At 40.9% G+C, this 23,267-nt stretch overlaps 1 protein-coding gene across 13 annotated transcripts in view; it reads right to left on the bottom strand.

The window, feature by feature from the left end:
- Window positions 1-23,267, bottom strand: part of gphna (gephyrin a) — a 64,201-nt gene that overhangs the window by 5,792 nt on the left and 35,142 nt on the right. For 6 of the 13 annotated variants that reach the window (XM_035532993.1, XM_035532995.1, XM_027014052.2 and 3 more), the window contains 7 exons: window positions 19,528-19,659; window positions 14,405-14,446; window positions 13,286-13,360; window positions 10,317-10,359; window positions 9,944-10,081; window positions 870-962; window positions 688-743 (listed from right to left, as the gene is read on the bottom strand). In XM_035532993.1, the coding sequence (XP_035388886.1) occupies window positions 688-743; window positions 870-962; window positions 9,944-10,081; window positions 10,317-10,359; window positions 13,286-13,360; window positions 14,405-14,446; window positions 19,528-19,659 (579 nt within the window). Of the gene's footprint in view, window positions 1-687; window positions 744-869; window positions 963-9,943; window positions 10,082-10,316; window positions 10,360-11,661; window positions 11,725-13,285; window positions 13,361-14,404; window positions 14,447-19,527; window positions 19,660-23,267 lie in introns of all 13 variants that reach the window. The other 7 variants (XM_035532996.1, XM_035532997.1, XM_027014056.2 and 4 more) reach the window with 3 other exon arrangements.

Raw genomic sequence — 23,267 nt, 5'->3', positions numbered from 1 at the left:
CTCATGCCCTGCTTAGTTTGTCTTAGTCCTCCTCTCCATCAGTGGCCACTTGCTGAGCACAGGACTGCTGTTGGCTTTGACATTTAAAATCTCCAGCAGCACTGCTACGCCTCTCATTCATATCAACACAGCCATTAGAAAGTAACTGCCATGTCAGTGTCATTGCTATGGCCCTGTCGTCAGAAACTGACCAGAGATGAACTAGGCAGAGAGTGGCTGGCTGTAGAGCATGGAAACTAGAATACGATCTTGAATGGCACACATGTATTCTGGAAAACATACCAGTAAAATAGGTGTGCCAAATAAAGTAATCAGTGAATGCAGGTATAAGGTAGGTGTTTTTAATATAGTATTTGGTGAGTGTATGTCATATCTTCCTTGTAATAGATTATAAACAGCAACTGGACCTAATCTGGATAAAACATTTTATTCTCATTATACTAGAGAGTTGTCAGATAAATCTATATTCTATATATACTATATATAGGAATTAAACACCGGAAACCACAGGGAACTCTGTAAACACTTAAACATAAAGACCCATGTGCATATGCATGCACACACTCATTCACACTGACCACAGCTTTTCTTTCCAGCAGAGTTCCCAAGCTGTCTACAGACACAATATGTTTAACCATCTGTGTATGTGTATGTGTGTAGGTGTGTGTGTGTGTGTGTGTGTCTCACCTGCTCCCCAGCCTGGGACTCCCCAATGATGAAGCGATCTCCTGGGCCGTCAGCAGCTGAAGAACACAGAGGGAAACCCAGAAATATTTGCTTATTTTGGAAAGAAACTGAAGCAGACATTTAAGTAAAGCCATTTTTTTAGGACTACAGAACCAATGGTTTGATGACACTGAAGCCCTCACCTCGTACAGCATAGCCATCTTTAACTGAGGCTGGAAAAGGGGGCAGGTTGTCTTTGGCATAGACGTCCTGAGCTAGTACTCGACCCATTCCATCTATAGCAATACAAAAACACAGAGAACAACTTCCATTATAGTACATAAACAGCTTTAGAAAAAGATTGAAAAAGAGAAACTACAAACATTGTTTAAAGTGGTTCTAAACATACACATATATACAAGAACATAAAAAAGACAAAAATGAAAAAAACAAAAAACGATTAACTTAATTATTTGTTAATGTTGTCAAACACTGAGCATCCCAGTACTCCAAGTATCCCATTTGTATGTCCCCAGGGTTTTTTGAAAAGAAAACAACTTACACATATTTATGATTAAAACTTTGTCTTAGAAGCTTAAAGCGCATGCATGTGGAGTGTGCTGCTGTGGAGGCTATAGAACCCTGGAGCTGCACGTCATCCAGTAGTTGTCAGGCCCAATATGAACTCTGGGTCTAAAGGGTTTTTTGCTTCAGAAAAAAATGGTGTCAAAATTTTCAAAAATTGATTCCATCATGCCCTGTGATGAATAAAAATGTTTAGAATCCGATATGTTTTTGACCTACACGTTTTTCTCCCAAATGTCACTGGATCCTCTGAAATATGAGGTCACTGAGTAGTTGAAATTCAAATATGCTATGTGCATATTCTTATTTGACAGCAAGGTAGGTTACAGTGGTCATATCCCTTGGCGGCTTGTCAGCCTTTATCAAGGATGACTAGAGGAGTATTATAAGGGCTGAAAACCACTTTCAGTTTGCTTATGTTGAGCAGTGTAGTTTGAATGCAGGTCAGCTTGTAGGCATTGTCTAAGCAAGCACACTGGGGAAAGTTCTATCGCATCAATACCAGATGAAGAAAATTAACTAATATTAATATATTATTAATATATATTACCTATAAAATAGCTCTAACTTACTATAGCGAACTGAAGTTTGACAAGGATAAGTAATGAAAAACAAACCTGCAAGTGAAAAAAACCTACAATAACAGAAGAGATTGCTAGTTTTATGAGGTGAATTACATGTGAAGCAGCTTTAACTTACTTGTAGCAATAAACTCTAACAACCACATAATTAAAAGTATCATCAAGTATCAAGTGATATTTGGGGGAACATCATACTTAAGGCCCACCTGGTGTTTATAACAGGGTGCGACAAAGGCGATTTTCAAAAAGTCCATTTGTCTCATTGACAAAAACTCTTTAGATTCAGTTACCTTACATAGGCATAAGAACATGGTGTCAACGATGCTGACATAACTTTAATGTTCTACTGGAGAGAGCAAAGACATGTCCTGTCCCTGTTCTGAACACGGAGATCAGAACAACGGGATGTTGAAGTGGAAAAAACAAGGAAAAATAAGAAACAAGACATCAAATAAGAAGCCATAATGATTAGCTAGCAAAATGGGCTAGATTTAGAGAAACATGTACTCATTTTCTTCTCTTCTGTTCCTTTAACAACCTGTGTGCACATGCACACATGAACACACTCAGCAGAAAAGACCAGAGAAGTCTCGCCTCACATCTGATTGAGTGCAGAATGCAGGTGCAAAGTACAAAGAAAGACAAAGACAGAGAGATATAATGACAGGAGAAAGAGCAAATATGATACAGTGGAAAAGATACAGACCAACAGACAGGCAGAGTTGAAGATGAAGTGAGGTCTTCTCATTGAAAGCTGAGTAAAGCAGATTTTTCGAAAACGCCACATCTGATGAGGCTCTAAATGTATATGTCTGGATTGTGTGATCAGACAGATGGGTCCAGAGATATCTACATGAAGAACATGCACGCATCCCTAGATGATGACAGCCCAGCTGCATTGAATCCCTGTGGCACCAACACAAGGCATGAACTGCGTGCCTCGCCAGTGATTAGCAAACTGAACACTTGCACACACAAGGTCTGTATGACAAGACCTCTCGCCTGTAAACGGGTCCTAGGCCAAAATATCAATTCTAATATGAACATGCCAGTCCTTACAATGATCTCAAAAATATGTCTAAGTGAAAAAATTGATGCTAACCCAACATAATGATCCTAACAGAGTCAGGTCAAGGCAGAATCTAACACTGACCCAAAAACCTGGTTGTTGATATAACGGATGTCAGCTAATTAAATGCCAACACAGCTTAACAGTCCAGCTTCACTGAAGCAAAATTTATTTCTCCTCTCAATTGTTATTTGCTTGTAAAAAATAATTGAAACAAAATAAAACAAGTAACAGAAGTTAATACAAGGATTTTAATAGTGATATTTGAATTTGATTTAAACAGACAAGAAAACAAACAAAAAAACAACTGTAGGACTATATTACATCACTGACTGTTTTTGGTTTTATTAGTATTAGCAATGCATGCAAATGCAGAAGAATTTAAATCAGAACTAAATTCCACCACCTGCCTAATATTGTGAAGGCCTCCCTCGTGTTGCCAAAACAGCTCTAACCTTCTTGAGGTATCTGGCACAAAGATGCTAGCAGCAGATTATTTAAGCAAGGTGGGTCCTCTATGGATTAGTCTTGTTTGCCCAGTACATTTCTCAGATGCTTGGTTGGATCAAGATCTGGGGAATTTGGAGGTCAACACATTGAAGTCTTTGTCATGTTCCTCAAACTGTTCCTGAACAATTTTTGCAGTGTATCAGGGTGAATTATCCTGTTGATAGAAGCCACAGGCATTAGGGAATATCATTACCATTGGTCTGCAATAATGTTAAGGTATGTGGTTTGTGTCAAAGTAACATGAATGACAGGACTTAAGGTTTCCCAGCAGAACATTCCCCAAAGTATTGTACTGCCTCTGACAGCTAGCGTTCTTACCATAGTGTATCCTGATGCTACTTCTTTGCCAAATAAATGATGCATACACACCTGGCTGTCCACAGCAGATCAGGCCACATTCATTCTCCCATTGTCCTTTTATGGACCACATTTGGTATGTACCAAGCACAGCATATCGGGACCTGCCATTTTGAAGATGCTCTGGACCCAGTCCTCCAGCAATCAAAGCTGCTCAGATCCTTATGACTGCCAATTTGTCCTGCTTCTAACACCAACTTCAAGAACTGTCTGTTCTCTTGCTGCTTAATATATATCCCATCCATTGGCAGGTGCCATTATAACGGAATAATGAATTTTATTCACTTCACCTGTCACCTGACTGGTATATCTTTGTATGACTCAGTAAGTGGTCATATCTTTTTTCTTCTTTCACACTTGGACCATCTACCAGAGCTCTGAGAGTCTGAGGGTGCGGCTCAGTATTTTTGCTGCTCCCTGGATTGTGCTCTTCTGAAATGAGACTGATGTTATCTCTTGGAGCCACTCCATCTTAGGGGTCACAGCCCCAAGTGCCCCCATCTCCAGTGCAACAAACTGAGTTAACCTTCCACATTCTATGAAGAGTACATCTATTACCATTGCTGTATTCCACATCTTGTCCACTATCACAGTATCTGGCTGTTTGTCACTACAGCCTTGTTGTCCCACAGCCTTGTTGTTCCCCAACACTCTGCAGTTCCTCCTGTTTGGACATGGAGGTATGCAGCTTTTATTCTTTGCATATGTTCCAGTACATGATCTTTGGTTCTGTCATTCAGTGTATGCTTTCCCTGCCAGCATCTTGCATCCTGCTACTAGGTGCTGGATTCTCTCAGAAGTTCCTTTACACAGTCTGCATTTTGGGTCTTGTCTGATGTGATACATCCATTTCGATCCACCACATGCTTAGGGCTTGATCTTGTGCCGTCATGATTAGTGATGCTAAGCTGGCCTTCAGTCCTGCTTTTTCCAGCCAGGTAAGATTGTCTTATGTCACCTCTGCTGTCTGTCGGTGTTACATTCCATACTCCTTTGCTTCCACAGTGACCATGTCCCCCATCTCACTGAGATACTCCCTCATCAGCTCATTTTTGAGGGCCATTGCTTAAGTGTATAATTTATTCATGAATGTTTCACCAATCTCCCTGGCCAGCAGATCTTAAATTTTTGTAGGCCCCTTCTCCCTCCTTCTGGCTGGCATCTGGTGATCACTTTTCCTCTTTTTTTAACTATCGGCCAACCACACTTCTCCAGCCTGAATGGCATACCTATGTCCTTGCTATAGATCCTGGTCAGGTGGATCAGTGAGTCAATGTCCATTTCCTTCTTGGTGTACAGCTCGATGTTATCTATAAACAGTTGTTGGCTGATGGTAGTTCTGCTCCTGAATCTATACCAGTACCCACTGTTATTGACAATCTGGCTGAAGCGATCTAGGCCTATGCAAAACAGCACTTGCAACAGGGCATCTCCTTGGTATAAACAAAACTTTATGGTGACCAGGACAATTGTCTTCAAGTTGGTTTCTATTGTTGTCTTTCAGTGTTCCACTGAGTCCTTAATGAAGGCCCTTACTGTCTTATTGATTTGACAAAGAGCTAAGCATTCAATGGTGTGTGGCATTAACTGATGACTTGTAGCCGTCTTGTAGTCAATCCAGGAAATGCTTAGGTTCATCTATCTGGTCTTAGAATCCTGGTGGACTACTGTGACAGTAGGCAGTACTTTGAGACTCTAGTGGTGTTAACAATCCCCTTATGAGCAGTGCTTGTGTAATTGCACATATACTCATTCAACCTTGTGGACTGTATTCCTGACAAGAGCTTTCATATTGAGGACAGGCAGGTTACTGGTCTGTAATTGGATGGTGTTTAGCCTTTGTTGGGGTCCTTCATGACAGGTTCTATCCTACCTTCTGCCTTCTATACTCTTAAATGTCAAGCAGCTAAGAATAAACACATGGATTCTGAAGCTTATACAATCACAAGTCTCTTGCATACTGATATCCACACAACTTTCCCTCCTTAGATCATTCTAAGTGAGCTTCTCCAAGTCTTCACTGTTTCATAAATCCTGCGCTTATTTTATTAACTGTTGAAACAAAAATGGTTGAAAAATAATCAATAGCAATCCTGATGTGTGAACAATGCCATGTCAAAAAATGTACAATTACTTGAGTGTGTGTGGACATTTTAAAAAGATTTTCTGGACTGGGCTTAATATGTGCTATCACTAAAGTGGCTGTTCATTTGCTTTTAACAGGATATCAGAAATTAGCATCAAGTTATCCAATCAAATCAACATAAGTAGTCCTTTCAAAAAAAAAAAAATCAGTCTGAATATAAATAATATAAAACATGGAAATGACAAAACCGACCCTATAAGACGCAGTGGGCAAGGCAAAAGCACTTGTAAATGTCTTGGTTGGAAAGTATGTTACTGTAGTTGAAACCATTTCTGATTGGGAATCTGTCAAGTGCCCTGCCTTTGTCATGGAGTTGTTCTGTTTGTACAGGAGATGTTGATTTTTTTTAACAACCATTATTTTTCTTATTTTAAATTAAGTTTAAATGTACTTATTTTTACTTACAGTCTGATGGCAAAATGTATAGGTATTTCTCATATACATTTAATTCATTAATTTGTTTCTTTGGTGTTGAGGCAGCTAATGGGCAAACAGATCTCCCAAAATGGTTCACTTCTCCTCATATAAATTCTCCTACATTTATGGAGCAAAAGCAAACATTTCAACTTTGTGCTTTCTTTTTTCTGTGAACTGCTTTCGTGTATTTTCCCCACACTATTCCCAGACATGGTTTTGACCCCCTTTAAGAACCCATACAGAACTGTGATTGCACATATCACCTAAAGAAGGAAGAGAAAGCATGGCCCCCTCTATGCTTTCTATGGCTTCTTCTAAGGCCCCTTCTAAGCTTTGCTGCAGAAAGAAACTTCAATACTACCTTACTAAAATGAAACTCACCATCCTCATCTGATTATAATATGAAGCCCATGTGTAAGACCAAAAACTGGTCATGCAGAAGCAATAGAAGTAGTGTGTTGCTCTCAAATCACCTCCTGCTGTCCTGGAAGTGAAGCATATCTGAAGCAGGTATGGGAGCCACTCCATGGAGGACCCCGGCCTAGATGAGAGGATGGGGGTCGGGAATGAGGCGACTGGCAGCTGGGGGGGTGGGCATTGGGGGGGACACTGACCTGTGTGATGCCAGGGGGTTCTCCTCTCTGGCTTTGCTCTGGCACCAGAACAGACAGGGACCTTCCTCCAGTCGGAGCCAGTCAGGCGCCAGACGCCTTTCTGCACTGGAGGGACCATGTCACCTGCGCCGGGGCCTGCCACACGCAGGGCAAGCATCACTACCACACGGGCAACCACACAATCCCTCATCATAAAGATCTGAGATTGAGGCCCACTAGGCGGCAGCTGAGTGGCAAGGTGAGCCTGCATGCGGAGGGCTCGGCTGGGTTGGCAATGTGCATGAAGATCAGGAAGTGCCAAAGGGAACAGACATGGGCCGCACTTCAGCAGCACAGAAAGCCAGAGGCCCCTCGCTACTGCAGTGCAAACGGACTATGGGTTAAATCAAAAGCCATGGGAAGTAACCCAGTCTGGGGGAGCTTTTGGCAGCCAAATACTGGAATGTGACCATACCTGCTGTTTGCACATTTTTATCTTTTGTGGCCTTTCGCCAACTGTCTACATCGACAGACTGGTGGTTTTCCTAAGCTTCAGAAACCCACAACACGCGCTGCGATTTTGTGGCATTACCCTGGAGCTCAGTCTCCTCTTCTGTTTACTCATTCAGGTCCACTCAGTGCATTAAAGCATGGAATGAGCAACATGGCCTCGAACAGAGTGTACACTTAACAGCTCAGAGCGGAGCTGAGTAAGTGACCTGATTGAGATGGATGAGTACGAGCAGATTGGCAGATGAGATGAACAATGGAACGAGAGACATAAACAAAAGATGACAACTTGGACTAAACTTGAGCAAGGCAAGTGGATCGCATTTCTGATTAGTGTGTGTGAGTGTAGTCAACACTGAGCAGCTATCTATTTACAAGGAGGCCAGTCTTATTATGTGCTGGGAATGCTTCAATGAGCACAGTCCACTGAAAAGCTGAAATGGTTATGGTGCATATACTGCCACAAATGTCTCCACTTTATCTGTTTATAAACTTCTCACAGAAATGGCTTCCCAGTTCTTGGTCATTTGTGGCTCTTGAATATTTCTCAAGTTAATCTTTAAACTGCACTTGTGAGCAGTGCACAGTAGCTCCATCACATATAAAGAAATGGAAAACACAATCAGGCCTGATCTGTGCCTGATCTGTGACACATACCCTGACAATTGTTACTGGGATGAATATTTTTCATTCATCCCAGACAGTTAAAGTAGTGTTTCACTTTTTTGGTTCCATTGTTGCCATTCTTTTATTGAGCAAAAACAATCCTAGTCTGTGAACATTAAGTTCCACGCATTGTCCCCCCCTAAACCAGTATTTTTCATATTGACACTTGCACCATCCAACACCTTGACGCTCACGTTACTTCTATACTCTAAACTGGCTTGCATAAATCATTTTTGGAGACTCTGTATGGGAATCCACAGACTGACATGAATAATTGCAGTTAACTTTATCTTACTGCCATGGAATATTAAACACAATGAATAAAAAAATCACTATGAAAAAATCCATCTATGCTAATTATATATTCAGGTTGCCAGGTGCACCAATGCCTCATCCATATCTTATGTTGGCTAGTAATAAATACTACTACTACTACTACTACTACTACTAATAATAATAATAATTTATATAGCACCTCTCATATTCAATTTCTAGAGTTAGTATAATTAGAGTTCTGTCTGCAACAAACTCACCTCGTGATAAAAGGTTTCTGACTGTATGCTCTCTTGGATTCTTCTATAACACCCTAACATCAGTTGTTTACTGACAAAAACTTTAGATTTCTCATGAAACTGGATTATTGCTTAGTCAAAGTTGAAAGGACTCATCACATGTTGAAAAAACTAATCTTCAATGTTCATTGATTGATTTACTGATTAAGAGCTAATGAATTACCCAATTTAACATGTGATATAACAGTAAAACAGTAAAACAATTATTTCACAAAAAGTAAGAACCACTATATTTAGGTAATTCCAGATATGATGCATGAGTGTTCACTGTAAACAGTGTAAACTTTAAATATTATTTCTACCACTTTACAAGCCTAATATAAAACTAATGTTAGAAATTAGTTATGCTCATCAAGATATTATAAACATGTTTAAGTATCCAAGTGGTGTGTCAAGACATGGTCCTTAATGTAGAATGTTAAAGACCCAGGTAACCTAAAATCACTGTTTTGTTTCAAATTAGGTTAATCTTTCTCTTTTGTGCACACAAATGTTATACATATGCAAAGTGTCTTATGAATATCTGTCCAAAGTTTAGTAAAGAATGGATTTATTTTGCCAGAACCTCTCTCCCTCTGACACAAAATGGGTGGTCCTTAGGTTGGATAAAGATTACTTAAGTTTTATTCTCAACAGAGAGCTGACTCCCATATGTTATTCTGCAGTGAAGTCTATGAACGTTTTCGCCATACATGGAGTTAGTCATTTGTGTCTAAGCCCATAGTTTTGTATTTATCTTGACAGAAAACAAAAACCTAGCATTCCATCATGCCTGAACTTCGGTATCCTAGTCGGTTTGGGCATGTACGGTTGTATTGTTCTGATTCTTGCTTTCTGTGCCTTTATATTCAGCTCTGATTCAGTACCAGAACAGGCTGGAAGTATGTGACAGCAAGCTGTCAATCAATTGGGTTTGCTGGAATATCAGGACCGCACCCTTTTTTCTTCTCACTGAAAATTTGTTGAATACTTAGTATAATTCTTCAGCTTGTTTTCTGTCAAAAACTCTAATATGCCGTGATTTCTTTCAGATAACTGTAGTGAAAAAATATATTTCCGAGTGTTTGGGTAAAAGTAATAAATTAAAGAGCCATGTGTAAAAAGCCAAGCCAACTATAGCCTTGGGAGATCGTCTCATGGTTGTTTCCAGAGTGAAAGAGTCAGCATGGGATCGAATGAATGAGGGATGGCATGGCAATGACTTATGGGTGGGGGTCTTTGGTCTTTTGATTCTGTCTGTCTGTGACAGTGTAGGGTGGTCAGTGTCCTACCTCTGTAGTTGATGATCTCAGTGCCCAGAACAGGAGTCATCTCCAGCACAGTGATGAAGGCCTTGTCCATGGAGGTAAGGGGAAACGGGGACATGCGGTGTCTCCGCGCCACCTTAGTGATGTCCACCGCACTGTGACCTGTGACAGAGACAGAGGTAAGAGCTTTCAAATATACACACACACACACACACACACACACACACACGAGACAGAACATGTTGTGTGCATGTGCACCCACAATCAGAAAGCCATGAATGTAGACCATACACAACTACCTACCCACATGTGCACGCATGCACACACATGCACACACACACACACACCCCATTCCTCACCACCCCCACAAGTTTTGCAAGCCTTTTCAAGCACTCACTGGCTCTCAGGATATTCTCTTTGCTGCCGCATCGTGACTGTACCTACAGATAGAGAGAGAGAAAGAGTGAGAGGGAATGAGAGAGAGAAGGAAAAAGAAGGGGAGAGAAAGAGGAAGAGATGCCATGAGATCCCCAAAGAAACGGATGTCCTTGGTCCAGGACAGCAGCATTCCACTGACTAGCTTCAAAAAGATTAGGGTGGTCATCTAAACATCCACACACAGCCACCAAAAGAAACAACCCAAAGACACACATGACTTCTCCAGTCCTACCGCCATTATTATCATTATCACCATGCTGTTGCTATGGGGTTTTTATTCTTGTTATAGTTACATGCAATTTCAAAACCATTCAGAAGGACCAAAGCTGAGAGCAATGGGTCACACATAGAGGGCAGTGGTGAGCCAGAGATGTAATGGTTAGAGGCTCACCCCAAGCGCAATCATTTTGTACTCTTGTTTTGTAGTTCTAATCTTCATTATTATCATAAGGTTTTTTGTGAACACAGTTTCCACACAAATTGTTTAAGTAGCACTTTAAAAGATAATAATAATAATAATAATAGCAATATCTATTATGCATTCAAACAGTAACAGTCAAATTGTTAAGGTACAAATGTACAATTCCAATATAATGTTCCCTTAGGCCAAGGGTCTGCAAGTGGGCTTTTTTGTTGCAAGATATTGTCTGTTGCTGTGCACATGGATTACAGAAATCTATGATCTTGCTGATATATTTAAGCAACAAAACCTTGAAGCAAAGCCCTCCATTGTCCTCCACAGGAGTGAAACCCTGGCCTACAGGGAGCGACATAAACAAGGGTCCCAAACCCTTTCTACTCATGACCCAGATACAACAGACTAGCACCGACATGACAACAACTCGATGATCAACATCCAGCATCAAGAGAGTGAGAAAAGACAAGAAGAATTAAAAAGAAAGGACAACGAGGCATAGCTCACACAGAAGCAAAGACACACTGCATCTAAATGGAGGAATCTTTAAACAAAGCCAAACTTAGGCATAAAATCCAGGGAGGAGAAAGGCAAAAATAAAAGGACCACAGAACAGAATTCAACATCCACAAGAGGTTCTGACACACCATATGGCTAATAAAAGAGTGTTAGAGAGCGGCTTCTACAGAGACAAGAGTGACAGCAGCACAAGAGGAGGAAAACGAGAGAAGAAGAGCAAGAGTAAGCGAGGAGTTTGAGCTCCTGACGCAAAGCTGAGTTTGCGGATGGAAGCAGCTCCTTTAGATATATATATATATATATATATTCTTTTTTTTTAAATTTGTTGTGGGTTGTTTTTTTTTTTTTTTGCAGGGTGGGGAATAGTTACTCGCGAGTCGTAGGTCCTATGGCTCCTGCGATCGGCTCTGAGCCCCTCCAGCCTAGAGTGGAGCTTTGGTAACGGACAGAAACAAAAGGGGGTTTACAACAGACAGAGCAAAGGAGAGACTTGCAAAACCCAAAAAAAAAAGAGAGAAAGAGTTCAAATGCATTTAGACTCAGCACTTGCTAAATTTGTACAAGACAGGCCGACTGATGAGAGCGAGAGAGTGCTAAGACTGCAACAAAAGGGTGTAAATCTGGTTAGGGACAGGGTGTGCACAGGGATATAATCATATACTGAAGTACTGGCAGTGCCAGCCAGCAAAGAAACATGGGTAAGCAAGGAGGCACAGCCCAGGAACGGTATGGTATAACTCAGCATGGCAAGCAGGACACAGAACAAGCTGCACTGTGGGAACGTAACCGGCTGATGGAACAGAAATGCGAAGCATGTTCAATATTTTTTGTGCATCTGTGTTTCTATGGCACCCAGGGACCTGAAGGCCAATGCAGCTGGGGGCAGTTGAGTCGGCATTATAATTTGCTCTCCGAGTTCAGGCGGCATCTGAGAGTTTGATGGGTACCGAGGAAGATGAATGAATGATTGGGTGGAGGGGACACACAGATGGATGGACAGATGGAGGGATGTGCGAATGGACTCATGGATGGGTGAAAGTAGGTCTAACTGTTGATACTGTGCATATTTCTCAAACTACAAATCATTCTAATCCACATGATATCGCTAATCTATGTATAGCTGAAACACAAGGGCTAATAAAGCCAGAGGCGTCCCACGTCTTTCCTCATTGTTCTGTCCTACTCTACTCAGACCAGTGACCAGAGGAACCTCTTAATGAATGAATGGAAATCATAAACAGAACTGCAAACACTCCTAACTAACCCAACGTAAAGAGGACAATGTGGACAATACGCACACGCACCCACACACGCACACACACACACACACACAACCACACACACACACACACGCGCACACACACACACAACCACACAACCACACACACGCACACACACACACAACCACACGCACCCACACACGCACACACAACCACACACACACACACAACCACACACACACACAACCACACACACACACACACACACACACACACACACACACACACACACACACAACCACACACACACACACAACCACACACACACACACACACGGGCCAGAGAATCAGCATGCGTGTAAATGGGTGAAATAAAGACAGAGTGACTGGAGAAGACTAATGGAGAATGAATTATTCACGAGTGAGTGTCAGCGAAAATAAGGGATTCTGCTCTGTGATTAACCACTCGGAGGGGTAGACTGGACAATGTGGGAATTCACAGCCATTTTGCTGGCTCATTGCGACAGAGAATAATGTATGCCAATATGTAAAGGCATAGTCATTTATATGCTGTATGCTGTTTATTATTAGCTGCAGGCTGAGAAATGGACATCCAGCTATAGGTTGTGGGCCGTTTGCCAAGAGGACACACTCGTGTGTGTGTGTGTGTGTGTGTGTGTGTGTGTGTGCGTGTGCGTGCATGTGCATGCATGTATGTGTGCATGTGTGAATATGGATCTATATGGAGAAGAGGGGGAGAGTAGAACTCTTTACCTGGTCCAAGGTAGAGTACCTTGACTTGAGCGTGATGACCTCATCCAAGTGCGCCCTGAACTCTCTCCGTGACGCCTGGAGAAAGCCACAGGACAGTAACTCACCTCATCCACACATACAAACCCACACACATACCCACTCCTCATAATGACATTAACCATTCAGTCCTCACACCAACCAGCACTGCAGTCATACTGATCTACAGAGAACACTGAAAGCATCTGTAAAGCACCACACACACACACACACACACACACACACACACACACACACACACACACACACACACACACACGGATTCTATGGATCTTCTGTGCCAGATATGAAAAATGAGCAGGTCGTAAGGCAGAATGTGACTCTTGCTAAATGTAGCAGAAATTGCCAGAAAAAAAGTGAGAGGCAAAAGTGGACAGTAGCAAATATTAAATTCTGGCAATATTATGCTCATTTCTAACTTTGTGATCAACAGTGGCAAAGCAGAAGCTTCTGTATGCTAGGATACATTCTATGAGGATATGACAAAGCACTTTTGTAAGTCGCTCTGAATAAGAGCGTCTGCCAAATGTTGTAAATGTAAATGTAATATAGAGGTGAATGTTCCTTTAATTTCCACATTATACAAATCTTTGTTTAATATAACTGTTACAGGGTTTGACAAGTATATAACCGTTAATCATGCCTGATTAATTATCTAAGTATTCTACATTTTAAGAAAGGGGCTTTTTAAATTCATAATTTTTAGCTTGTTTAATTAAAATTAAGTTCTGAATGCTGCTTGTTAGCAATTGGACAAAAAATAATTATGTGGGTATTTTCTAAGCATGAAATACAATAATCAGTCAATCGGGATGAGAAAGAAGGCACGCTAATATAATGGCCACAACAGACAGGTCTGGAATAATATGAGGATGAGAGTTTGAGGGTGAACAGAATGTTGCTCGGATGCATCGTGGGCAGACAGGAGTGGTAGTAAAAGCAGGTGGCAAGGGAAGTCCCTCCTATTATCTGATCTAAGATCAGCTTCACCATCCCTCCAACAATAACCCTGAGGAGCTGGGTTGGATGAGCTGATCCCAGATCAGCAGAAAAGGTCAACTTCCATCTGGAGCGCGGAAGTACCTCTGTGACACTACAGGTGGATGAACAGGAAGTGAGCCGCGCCTGAAGCAGGAAGAGAGGCAAAGAGGGACACAGAGATAGAGACAGAGAGAGAGCGAGAGCAAGAAAGAAAGAGGAAAAAAGGAAGTTGGGAGAGAAGGGTTAACAGAGGTGGAGGGAGCAGACAGATGGTGGGAGAATACAGCTCTCTCTCTCTCCACCCATTGTCACACATTAATATATCAGTATCAGTTTATTCATCCAGGCACAATATGCGATTTGTTGATAAATGCGATTTGTTGATAAATGTGACATGGCAGACAGATCCAATGACAGGTCATCCAGTGATCACCATGGCAACAATAAGGGCATACTCTGTCCTTCCACCCCTAATTCAGTCATCAATGTCCCCAAAAATCAATGTTCATTCATTACACACGAACACATATGTACACACACATGCATACCAACACACATAGGCTCTATGTGTGGGTCGTGTCTTCCACTGGTTCACCTTCCTTAGTAATAGCATGTTAAAACAAAATTTTAGCATTTCTTTTTGCAGGTTTTAAAAGAAAAGATTTAAATTTCACTCTAAGAAAATGCTAAAGTTGCTTTCTCTCTCTCTTCCCTTATGAAAGCCACTGCTTTGCTCCACCCACCAGCACCCTTTCTCCTCACACGCCTCCCATAAGTTCTTCACCACATACCATGAACCAGACAAGCACAGTGGCATGGAGCCAAATCCAGGAGGTCTCCCTCTCAAACCTTCTCTTCCTCCCATCCTCCCATGGTCTCTCTCCCTCTCAAACCTTCTCATACTCTCATCTTCCCATGGTCTCTCTCCCTCTCAAACCTTCTCTTCCTCCCATCCTCCCATGGTCTCTCTCCCTCTCAAACCTTCTCTTCCTCCCATCTTCCCATGGTCTCTCTCCCTCTCAAACCTTCTCTTCCTCCCATCCTCCCATGGTCTCTCTCCCTCTCAAACCTTCTCTTCCTCTCATCTTCCCATGGTCTCTCTCCCTCTCAAACCTACTCTTCCTGCCATCTTCCCATGGTCTCTCTCCCTCTCAAACCTACTCTTCCTGCCATCTTCCCATGGTCTCTCTCCCTCTCAAACCTACTCTTCCTGCCATCTTCCCATGGTCTCTCTCCCTCTCAAACCTACTCTTCCTGCCATCTTCCCATGGTCTCTCTCCCTCTCAAACCTTCTCCTCCTCACATCCCCACTTTCCCTTTAGTGTCTCTCTCCCTGACATACTGTCTCTGTCTCTATACCCTCCTCACATTTTCCCTCGCTCACTCACACTCCCTCTTTCCCTCAAACACTGGGACATTTCACCTTTATAGCATCACTGTGTTGCTTATTATAGTCTCAACTGAGTTGTTTAACTGTTTCTTAGCTGTTTTCTCAAATTCCTTCATATTATTTGAATGAGGATGAAGGCAAAAACATTATCACTAAGCATCCTGACAGACATGCTATTGAATTTTGGACAGCAACAGCGCATTTTGGCATGACTGCCTTTCTTGCACTTACTCTACAAAATGGCCTCTGGAACAGATTCTGGAAAATTATTTTCTCTACGAACCAGATTATCACTTTGTAATGGCATCTTCAAGTGACAAGAACCTGATGGGGGGCATTTTACTGCCTACAGTGATCATTTATTTTTACAAATAACTAACTACATTTTTTAAAAACTTTTATGAAATCAGGTGTTGCATAAAAGATGTTGCATTATGTCTAGCCAGATGTTTTATTTCTACCAATGTGCATGATCTATTGTTTCACCATAATGCTAACAAAGCTTCTGGCCAATCTCATGTTATGCACTTAAAACAGTTCACTTTCACACTGCTAGTCTGGAACTCACTGTACTGACTACAATGCCTTCTAAGCCCACTCCTGTCAATTTTAATAGCATATTATTCTAGACAAGCTCTCAAGGTGATCTAAATATAAACCAATATATAGGCACAATGGAGATATTACAAGCATGAGAAAAATAGCAATAAGAATAGGAATACACTTTCAGTACTGTCTCTCAAACACACACATACAAGCATTCACCCACAGTGAGAGATCTGTGGACCACTGCAGACCCAGTAGCCCTAGGGCATAAAGTTGTTAGTAGGGAATAGGGACAGCTCACTGACTCCCTAAAAAGGAGCGATCATAGGTGTCTTGTCCTCTGTGCTTGTGACAGCCACAAGAAAACCCACTCCGTTCCCCATTTCCTCTTCTATCACACACACACACACACACACACACACACACAGACACCTCACACAGACACCTCACACAGACACCTCACACAGACACTCAGAGAGGCGCTTTAAAGAGAATACTGTAGTGGTCTGTGCTGGAGTTCAGCAGGACACGATCCAGAGCTCCTCTCAGAGCTGATCCCAGAGCTGCTCCATCCTATTTAGGGCTAAACACAGAATCATGCCCATGGCATGCTAACTCAACCCCCTCAACACTCACACACCCACACGGGCACCCACCCACACACAGTCACCCAAGGGAGGCTGCCACACATGCTGCCTGAGCTAGCGTGCGGCTCTCACTCGACTATCCTCATATCACGAGCATAAAACATGCATGGTAGACACAAGCATAACACAGACGCATGCACGGCACACAAACAACATGTAAAAATTGAGCAGGTAGTATTTTTAAAAGGCTGAAAATCCAACTCCATCGTTTCAGTGGATGAAAGGGAAAAGCAGCGCTTACCATACTTCATCCTGACTCAGGAGAAGCCCATTTCCCCCATTCACACACACAGGCACGCAAACATGAGCACATGTGGGATAGAAAGGAGGAAGTAAAGGATAGACAGGGTGGGGAAGGGGGGGAGAGAGAGAGAGACAAAAGAGAGAGAGAGTGGAGGGAAGAGAAAGCGTGCAAGTCAGAGGATGAAGAGCTAAATCGGGCAATGGCACACCAAGCTAAAATCATACATAATGCCATGGGCTGGCCTGTATACATGTCTGTGCTATGAGCATTTGTATAATTCTCTCTCTCTCTCTAATAAAAAAAATATAAAAAAAATAAAATATATATATATATATATATATGCGCCTTTCTCTGACTTTCAGATAGCCTGTGAAACAGGTCGAGAGAGATGTGTTCTGTCTAGAAGTGTCAAAGAGAAAGAGAGAGAGAGAAATAGAATGACCATGTAAGTGAGTCAAACAGCTATGAATAATGCCACCAATGTGTGTGTGAGCAAGCAAAATAAAATAGAGGTTAAGTATAAGAGATGAGAAGAGGGATAAATGAGAGCCATAGAGAGAGAAGACAAAGCAGAGAGGGGGTAAAGAAGGGGCTTTGCTGAGCATTAACATTAATATCTTTGTGTTTTGCACACAGGCACTGTCCATTTAGCACAACCCAGCCACACACTGCCTTATGCAACTAAGGGAAAGAGCACTGCAGTGAAAGTATTTGTATATGTATATATGCATGTCTGAGACATGGCTGCCCCTGGCTACACTAACGCATATACTTCATAAACCCAGTGCAATAGAGTTTATAAATCACACATTGGTTTCAAACCCTATTCTTCTCTTCTTAGCCCTTACTTTCTCTTTGTCATATACTATTCAGTTTCAACACACTTTTACTGACATTCAGTAGATACACACATAGACAGAAACACACACAAAGTCTTACTCAGGCTCCTGTCAAAGAGGTTGTAGTCATCAAAATCAGAGCAGAGCCAAGGGGTGCAATTACAAGAGTAGCAATTTCAACAGTAATATAATCTATTAGAGTTCAGTCTAACAGTCTGTCTCTTAGGCCAATGTACCAGCAGAACACCTTCTAGAAATATTAATGACAACAACAATAGGTAAGAAAAATTACACAAGTTATATTTTCCCCAGCCATTTTCTTTGGCATATAGTTGAGAGCCTTTAGATCACTCCTGGGATCTTTGCAATATTGCAGTGTTGCTTTACACATTCATGCCACTGGAGGGCAATTGAAAACAGTAGCCTTCTTTTTTAAACTGGCCCAACTTAACATCACTACAATTCCACTCCTTTGCTGTGCATTAACCACCATTACTCTATTCAAGCCATTGCTGTGTTCACAGAATATGGCTTTCATCTCTTTAGTCACGCACGCTTTAAGCCTTGATACTTGATTTATGAAGGTGAAATGCTACAACTATTTGGCATCAGGTGTGATGCCACAATGCCCAGTCACTTGCTTAGAGGACTTAAAAACATTAGGGCTTTAAGGCCTCACATCTATATCCTACATGCACATGCTCAGAGTCTCACACGCACCCGCGCACCCACACATACACGCCCACCCCAAGTCACAATGTGAGAGAACTATGTATACTCCTGAACACTACACTCTTGCATTCATTAACAAAACATACAACGGTGGTAAAAATAACTCTGCAGCACTAACGCAATACTATATAATGCAACTGATAAATATTTGTACTGGAAAATTCCTAACTCCCGTAATCACACTCCATAAAATGGCACTTTTTACCTCTGGTGTACCCACACCCAGCTCAGCAGCAGTGAGCTTTCAGAGTCCCTGCACATGGCACCTTGGTTAACATGACACTTCCCACTGGTGCAAAATGAGATGAGTGTTTCGGTGGCACATGAATGAAGAAAATATGGTCAGGTCAGAATGGCAAAAAAAGATAACTTGCCCAAAGCTACGCTTAAACTTGTCAGCATAAAACAGAAGGAAAAAAGGGAGGGGTATGAAGAGACAGCGCACTCTTCTGCAATCCAGTAGGACATACATACACTTAAAGGAAAGAATTAAGACCATTAGTAAACATTATTAACTTTGAAAAATAAAGCAAATAACTGAAGGAAGCTGCAACAATGACAAACAAGGTAAGTCAACGAAAGTTTCACACCCCAAAAGGAAAGCCACTCCTCACCTCACAGTCAGCCCAATGATGGAACCACCCGGTGGTCCAATGGACCAATGGGTGGCATTCTCTGAAATGGAATGCCGAGCGTCAAAGTGGTCAGTGGCGTCACAGCAGATGGAGTTTCAGCCATGGAGAGCACATTGAGTGTGAAATGACACGAAAACTAAGCCTGAGGAGGGAAGAAGGTGGATAGGGAGGAAAGATGAGGTAGGATCTTACTTTGGGGGTAGGGCAGGAGGCAGTGGAGAGGCGGGACTGTTGAGCACGTGGAGACTCAGAGGGCGTGGTGCTGAGAGATGCTGTATCCCGTGGCAACACCTGAACACCCCGTGAAATGATGGAATCTGGGATCTATGATTGAAAAAAAGAGACATTAAATTTCAAACATTTATTATGCACATAGTACATTTAGCTATACTTAAGGAAAAATTACCACATGACTGTTCATTACATACATTTAAGTAGTTCATTACATACATGTTATTTTGTATGTGTCTCCAGAATCCATCACAAAGACCCATACATACAACCATGAGGTATCTTGGCTAATTAATTAATTAATTAGAATAAGGATGAGGATAGAATAAGAATAATGTTCAACGTAATGAACATTATGTGAAATGGTGTTCAGCCATTTTGTATTTAATATCATTAATATTTTTCCTGGATTAGAAACTTTCTCAGTAACACATCACTTTTTGCTGGCTTGTGCCAACACACCACACATTGCTCACTATTTAACTAATTAAATCTGCAAGACAATATATTCGGCTCTCTTTGCCCACCAAGATAACCTGTAATACTCCTGATATAAGTTTAATACTTTTACTTTTCACTACTTTCTTTTGATAGTGTCCCAATGGTCCAAAATTTAACACAAAAGAACTAACAAGTGGAGAAACATTGCTAACAGACAGTAGATTCTTCGTGGAGGAGTGTGTACATTTTCACATTGTTCCAGAGCTAAAGCCCACACTTGCTACCAACATTAATTGTGTGAAACCCAAAATGCAGGCTATAAAAACAGAAGATAATAATGTTGTTCTACTTCGCTCTGACCTGGATACAGTAAAAATGATTGCTGATAGACCATGCTCCATTTCTGTCACATTCTTGGAGGATGTGGCCTCTTCAAAACTGTACATGAGCTTGAAGCAGAGGTGGCTATCTTGCAGGAAAAGGGGCACTGATGTGAAGGGAGAATGAGAAGAAACATCTGTGTACTGAACGTGGGAGAGGGACAGGACTCAAGATCTTTGGCCTCAGTTTTAAAAGAGGTTCTGCCCATGGAAAAATGTGTGTTGACTAAAACAGCACACCGTGGTCTGCAACCAAGACAACCGAGAGGAAATGCATTGCTGTCCTTTCATGGTTAAACTATACTACTATCAAGATTGTGTGATTGTTTGCCGTGTCAGAAGCTACTATGTCCAAATTCCCACACTAGCCACCCAGTGTGGCACGCACCAGATTTTCCACATGCACTACTTTCAATGAGGTCAAGAAATTACTTTGAGAATGCGATGACGCTTGCTACACCATTATCCACACAGCCAGGCTCCACACCACAAACAATGGAAGAGAAAAGGCATTTCAGGACCTGGCGGATGCATTGTTTTATGTGAAGTCTAATCTCAAATCTCTAATCTCAAAACTGATTTGTGCTGCAGATCTGATAAAGGTTCACTTGATGAGAAAAGTTAATCCATCTTGACATTAAAAAAAAAAAAAAAAAATTGGTGAGTAGGTTCTCACTGATTTCACTATAATGTATATTGTGGATACGTCAAGGATTATCTGATGTACAAAAAACAAAAAAAAACAAAAAAAACCTAGCTCTAGTTCAACCTATTCCCAAAGGCTTCCAAGTGTGTTTGCAAAAAAGGACAAATGTTTAAGATGTTTAAGACTTGTCGATTTGTAATTCAGATATCTCATTTCTATGCTAATTTTGGTTTTGGGTAAATAATGATTATGTTTGACTAAATTAACATTACCTATTGATTTAATAAGTAATGAAGAGTAACCTGGTACAGTAGGGCTCACCGGTACAAGCCCTCACGTATGGATATTTTATGAAGGTCTCTTTTTTTGTTGTTGTTTTGTCAAGTAAGGGTTTTTTTTTTTTTATATATATATACACATTATACAAATCTCTAAACCATTTGGTTAAAAGGAGCAATGTACAATCAGACCTGAAGCAATTAAAGGTTTATTTTCTTCCAGAAACACATTTACAATTTACAGTGGATAGGTCATTTGCTATCCTAGATGATTGCTTAGAATTAACTGCCCTTTAAACTTTACATTTCAGAATTAAAAAAATTTTAAATACTAGGAATTCAGATTATATACGTTCAAAAATCTTTACAAAGCCAACTTTCCACCACTTATAATTTGCCTTATTTTCAGCACTGGAATCTCCTTCCATTATGGAGGCAGAGTTAAAACTATTAAAATGATTGTAATGCCAAATTTTTGTATTTTAATGCTATTTCAAATGTAACTTAAGACCAAATTTGCTGTGAAAATATACATAAAGTATATACATACATGTTACTTCGTTGTAATGTTCAAACGTAGCTGGCTAGCTAGATAAATCTAAAGCTAACAAAATGTTTTCTGAGAGGATTTCAAGTGATATCAGCAAAATATGTAGCTAGCTACACAATTATAAATTGAGTGACAACTTGAGATGGATAGCCTCAGATGAAACAGCCTGGCTAGAATTTCTCTTCAAGTTCCATCATCTACTAGCCACCTAGGCTAGGTTTTGATAACATTAGTTAATTAGCTAGCTAGCATGCTAATGACAAGTTAGTGTATATTCTAACAAGGCTGAACAGGACCAAAAGGTGTAATTTATAAAATTTAAAATTTAAGACCATGCAATATCTAATTAAAGGCAATTTAAGACTCCTTAATGCTTTAAGTTTGTAAAATATAATTTCAGACAAACCGAGCACCGTGTTTTCAATGTCTCCGTATTTCTTTTGGCATTTAAAAAAAAATTTATGTACATAAACTGATATCCAGTTTATCAGAAAACTCTTTAGAGTAACAAAAACTTTGAATCTGTAAAGATATATTACAGTAACGTGTTCATGGCATATTATTGCTACCCAGTTTTCAATATTACTATTGGGCTTCTAACATTAGGGCTTTGTTATATTGGATAAATATCCCAAATATTCAAACAATCCCTACATGGCTACATTCTTCAGCATTTGTCAGATGCTCTTATTCAGAGTGACATGTTTGCTCCATGTGAACTGATGCCATGACTTTCATGTGACCTACTGGAGCACTTCTTCAATGGCATCTTGTAGCACTGCTTATCCTCACACACTGCTTTCCTCTCTGAACCTGCGCCTCTATTCCGCAAATCCAACTGTGAAACATTTGTTCAGGATTTGGTCTCAGTTTAGGAGAGCCTGTTCACTTAATGAGCTCTCTATTCACAGCCCAATAACAAAAAATTATATATTTATCTATTACTGACTGTGCTTTCAAAAGTTGAGAAAGGGTTGTGAAAGGAATTACTATATTAAAAAACCTGTACATTGATGACACTTTTATATCCTTAAAGCAGCTTAGAACACATTTTTCAGGTACTTACAGCTTTGCAGTTTAATGTCATCAAGCTACTCTCAATTCCCATTACTACCACTGTAGTCCTTCCGAGACACCACGCTGACTGTTAATCCACTGTCTAAGAAATGTACTGGTGTAGCATACATAGACAGATTGAAACTTCTAGCTTTGACATATATTTAAAAGATGGACTAATGTGGATATCTGCTCCCTTTTGAAAACTGACTGGGGATTTTCTTTATCTATGTGTAGATATGTTTGCTTGTATATATTCACAGAATGACAGTGGTGTAGTATAGATGGGATGTTGTTGTGTGGGTTCCTTATTTTTACACACGCACACAAACACAAAGCCATACAATGGA

The sequence above is a fragment of the Electrophorus electricus genome, chromosome 13 (genome assembly GCF_013358815.1).
Source record: "Electrophorus electricus isolate fEleEle1 chromosome 13, fEleEle1.pri, whole genome shotgun sequence".
Taxonomy (NCBI): domain Eukaryota; kingdom Metazoa; phylum Chordata; class Actinopteri; order Gymnotiformes; family Gymnotidae; genus Electrophorus; species Electrophorus electricus.
This window is presented reverse-complemented; position numbering and strand designations above follow the sequence as displayed.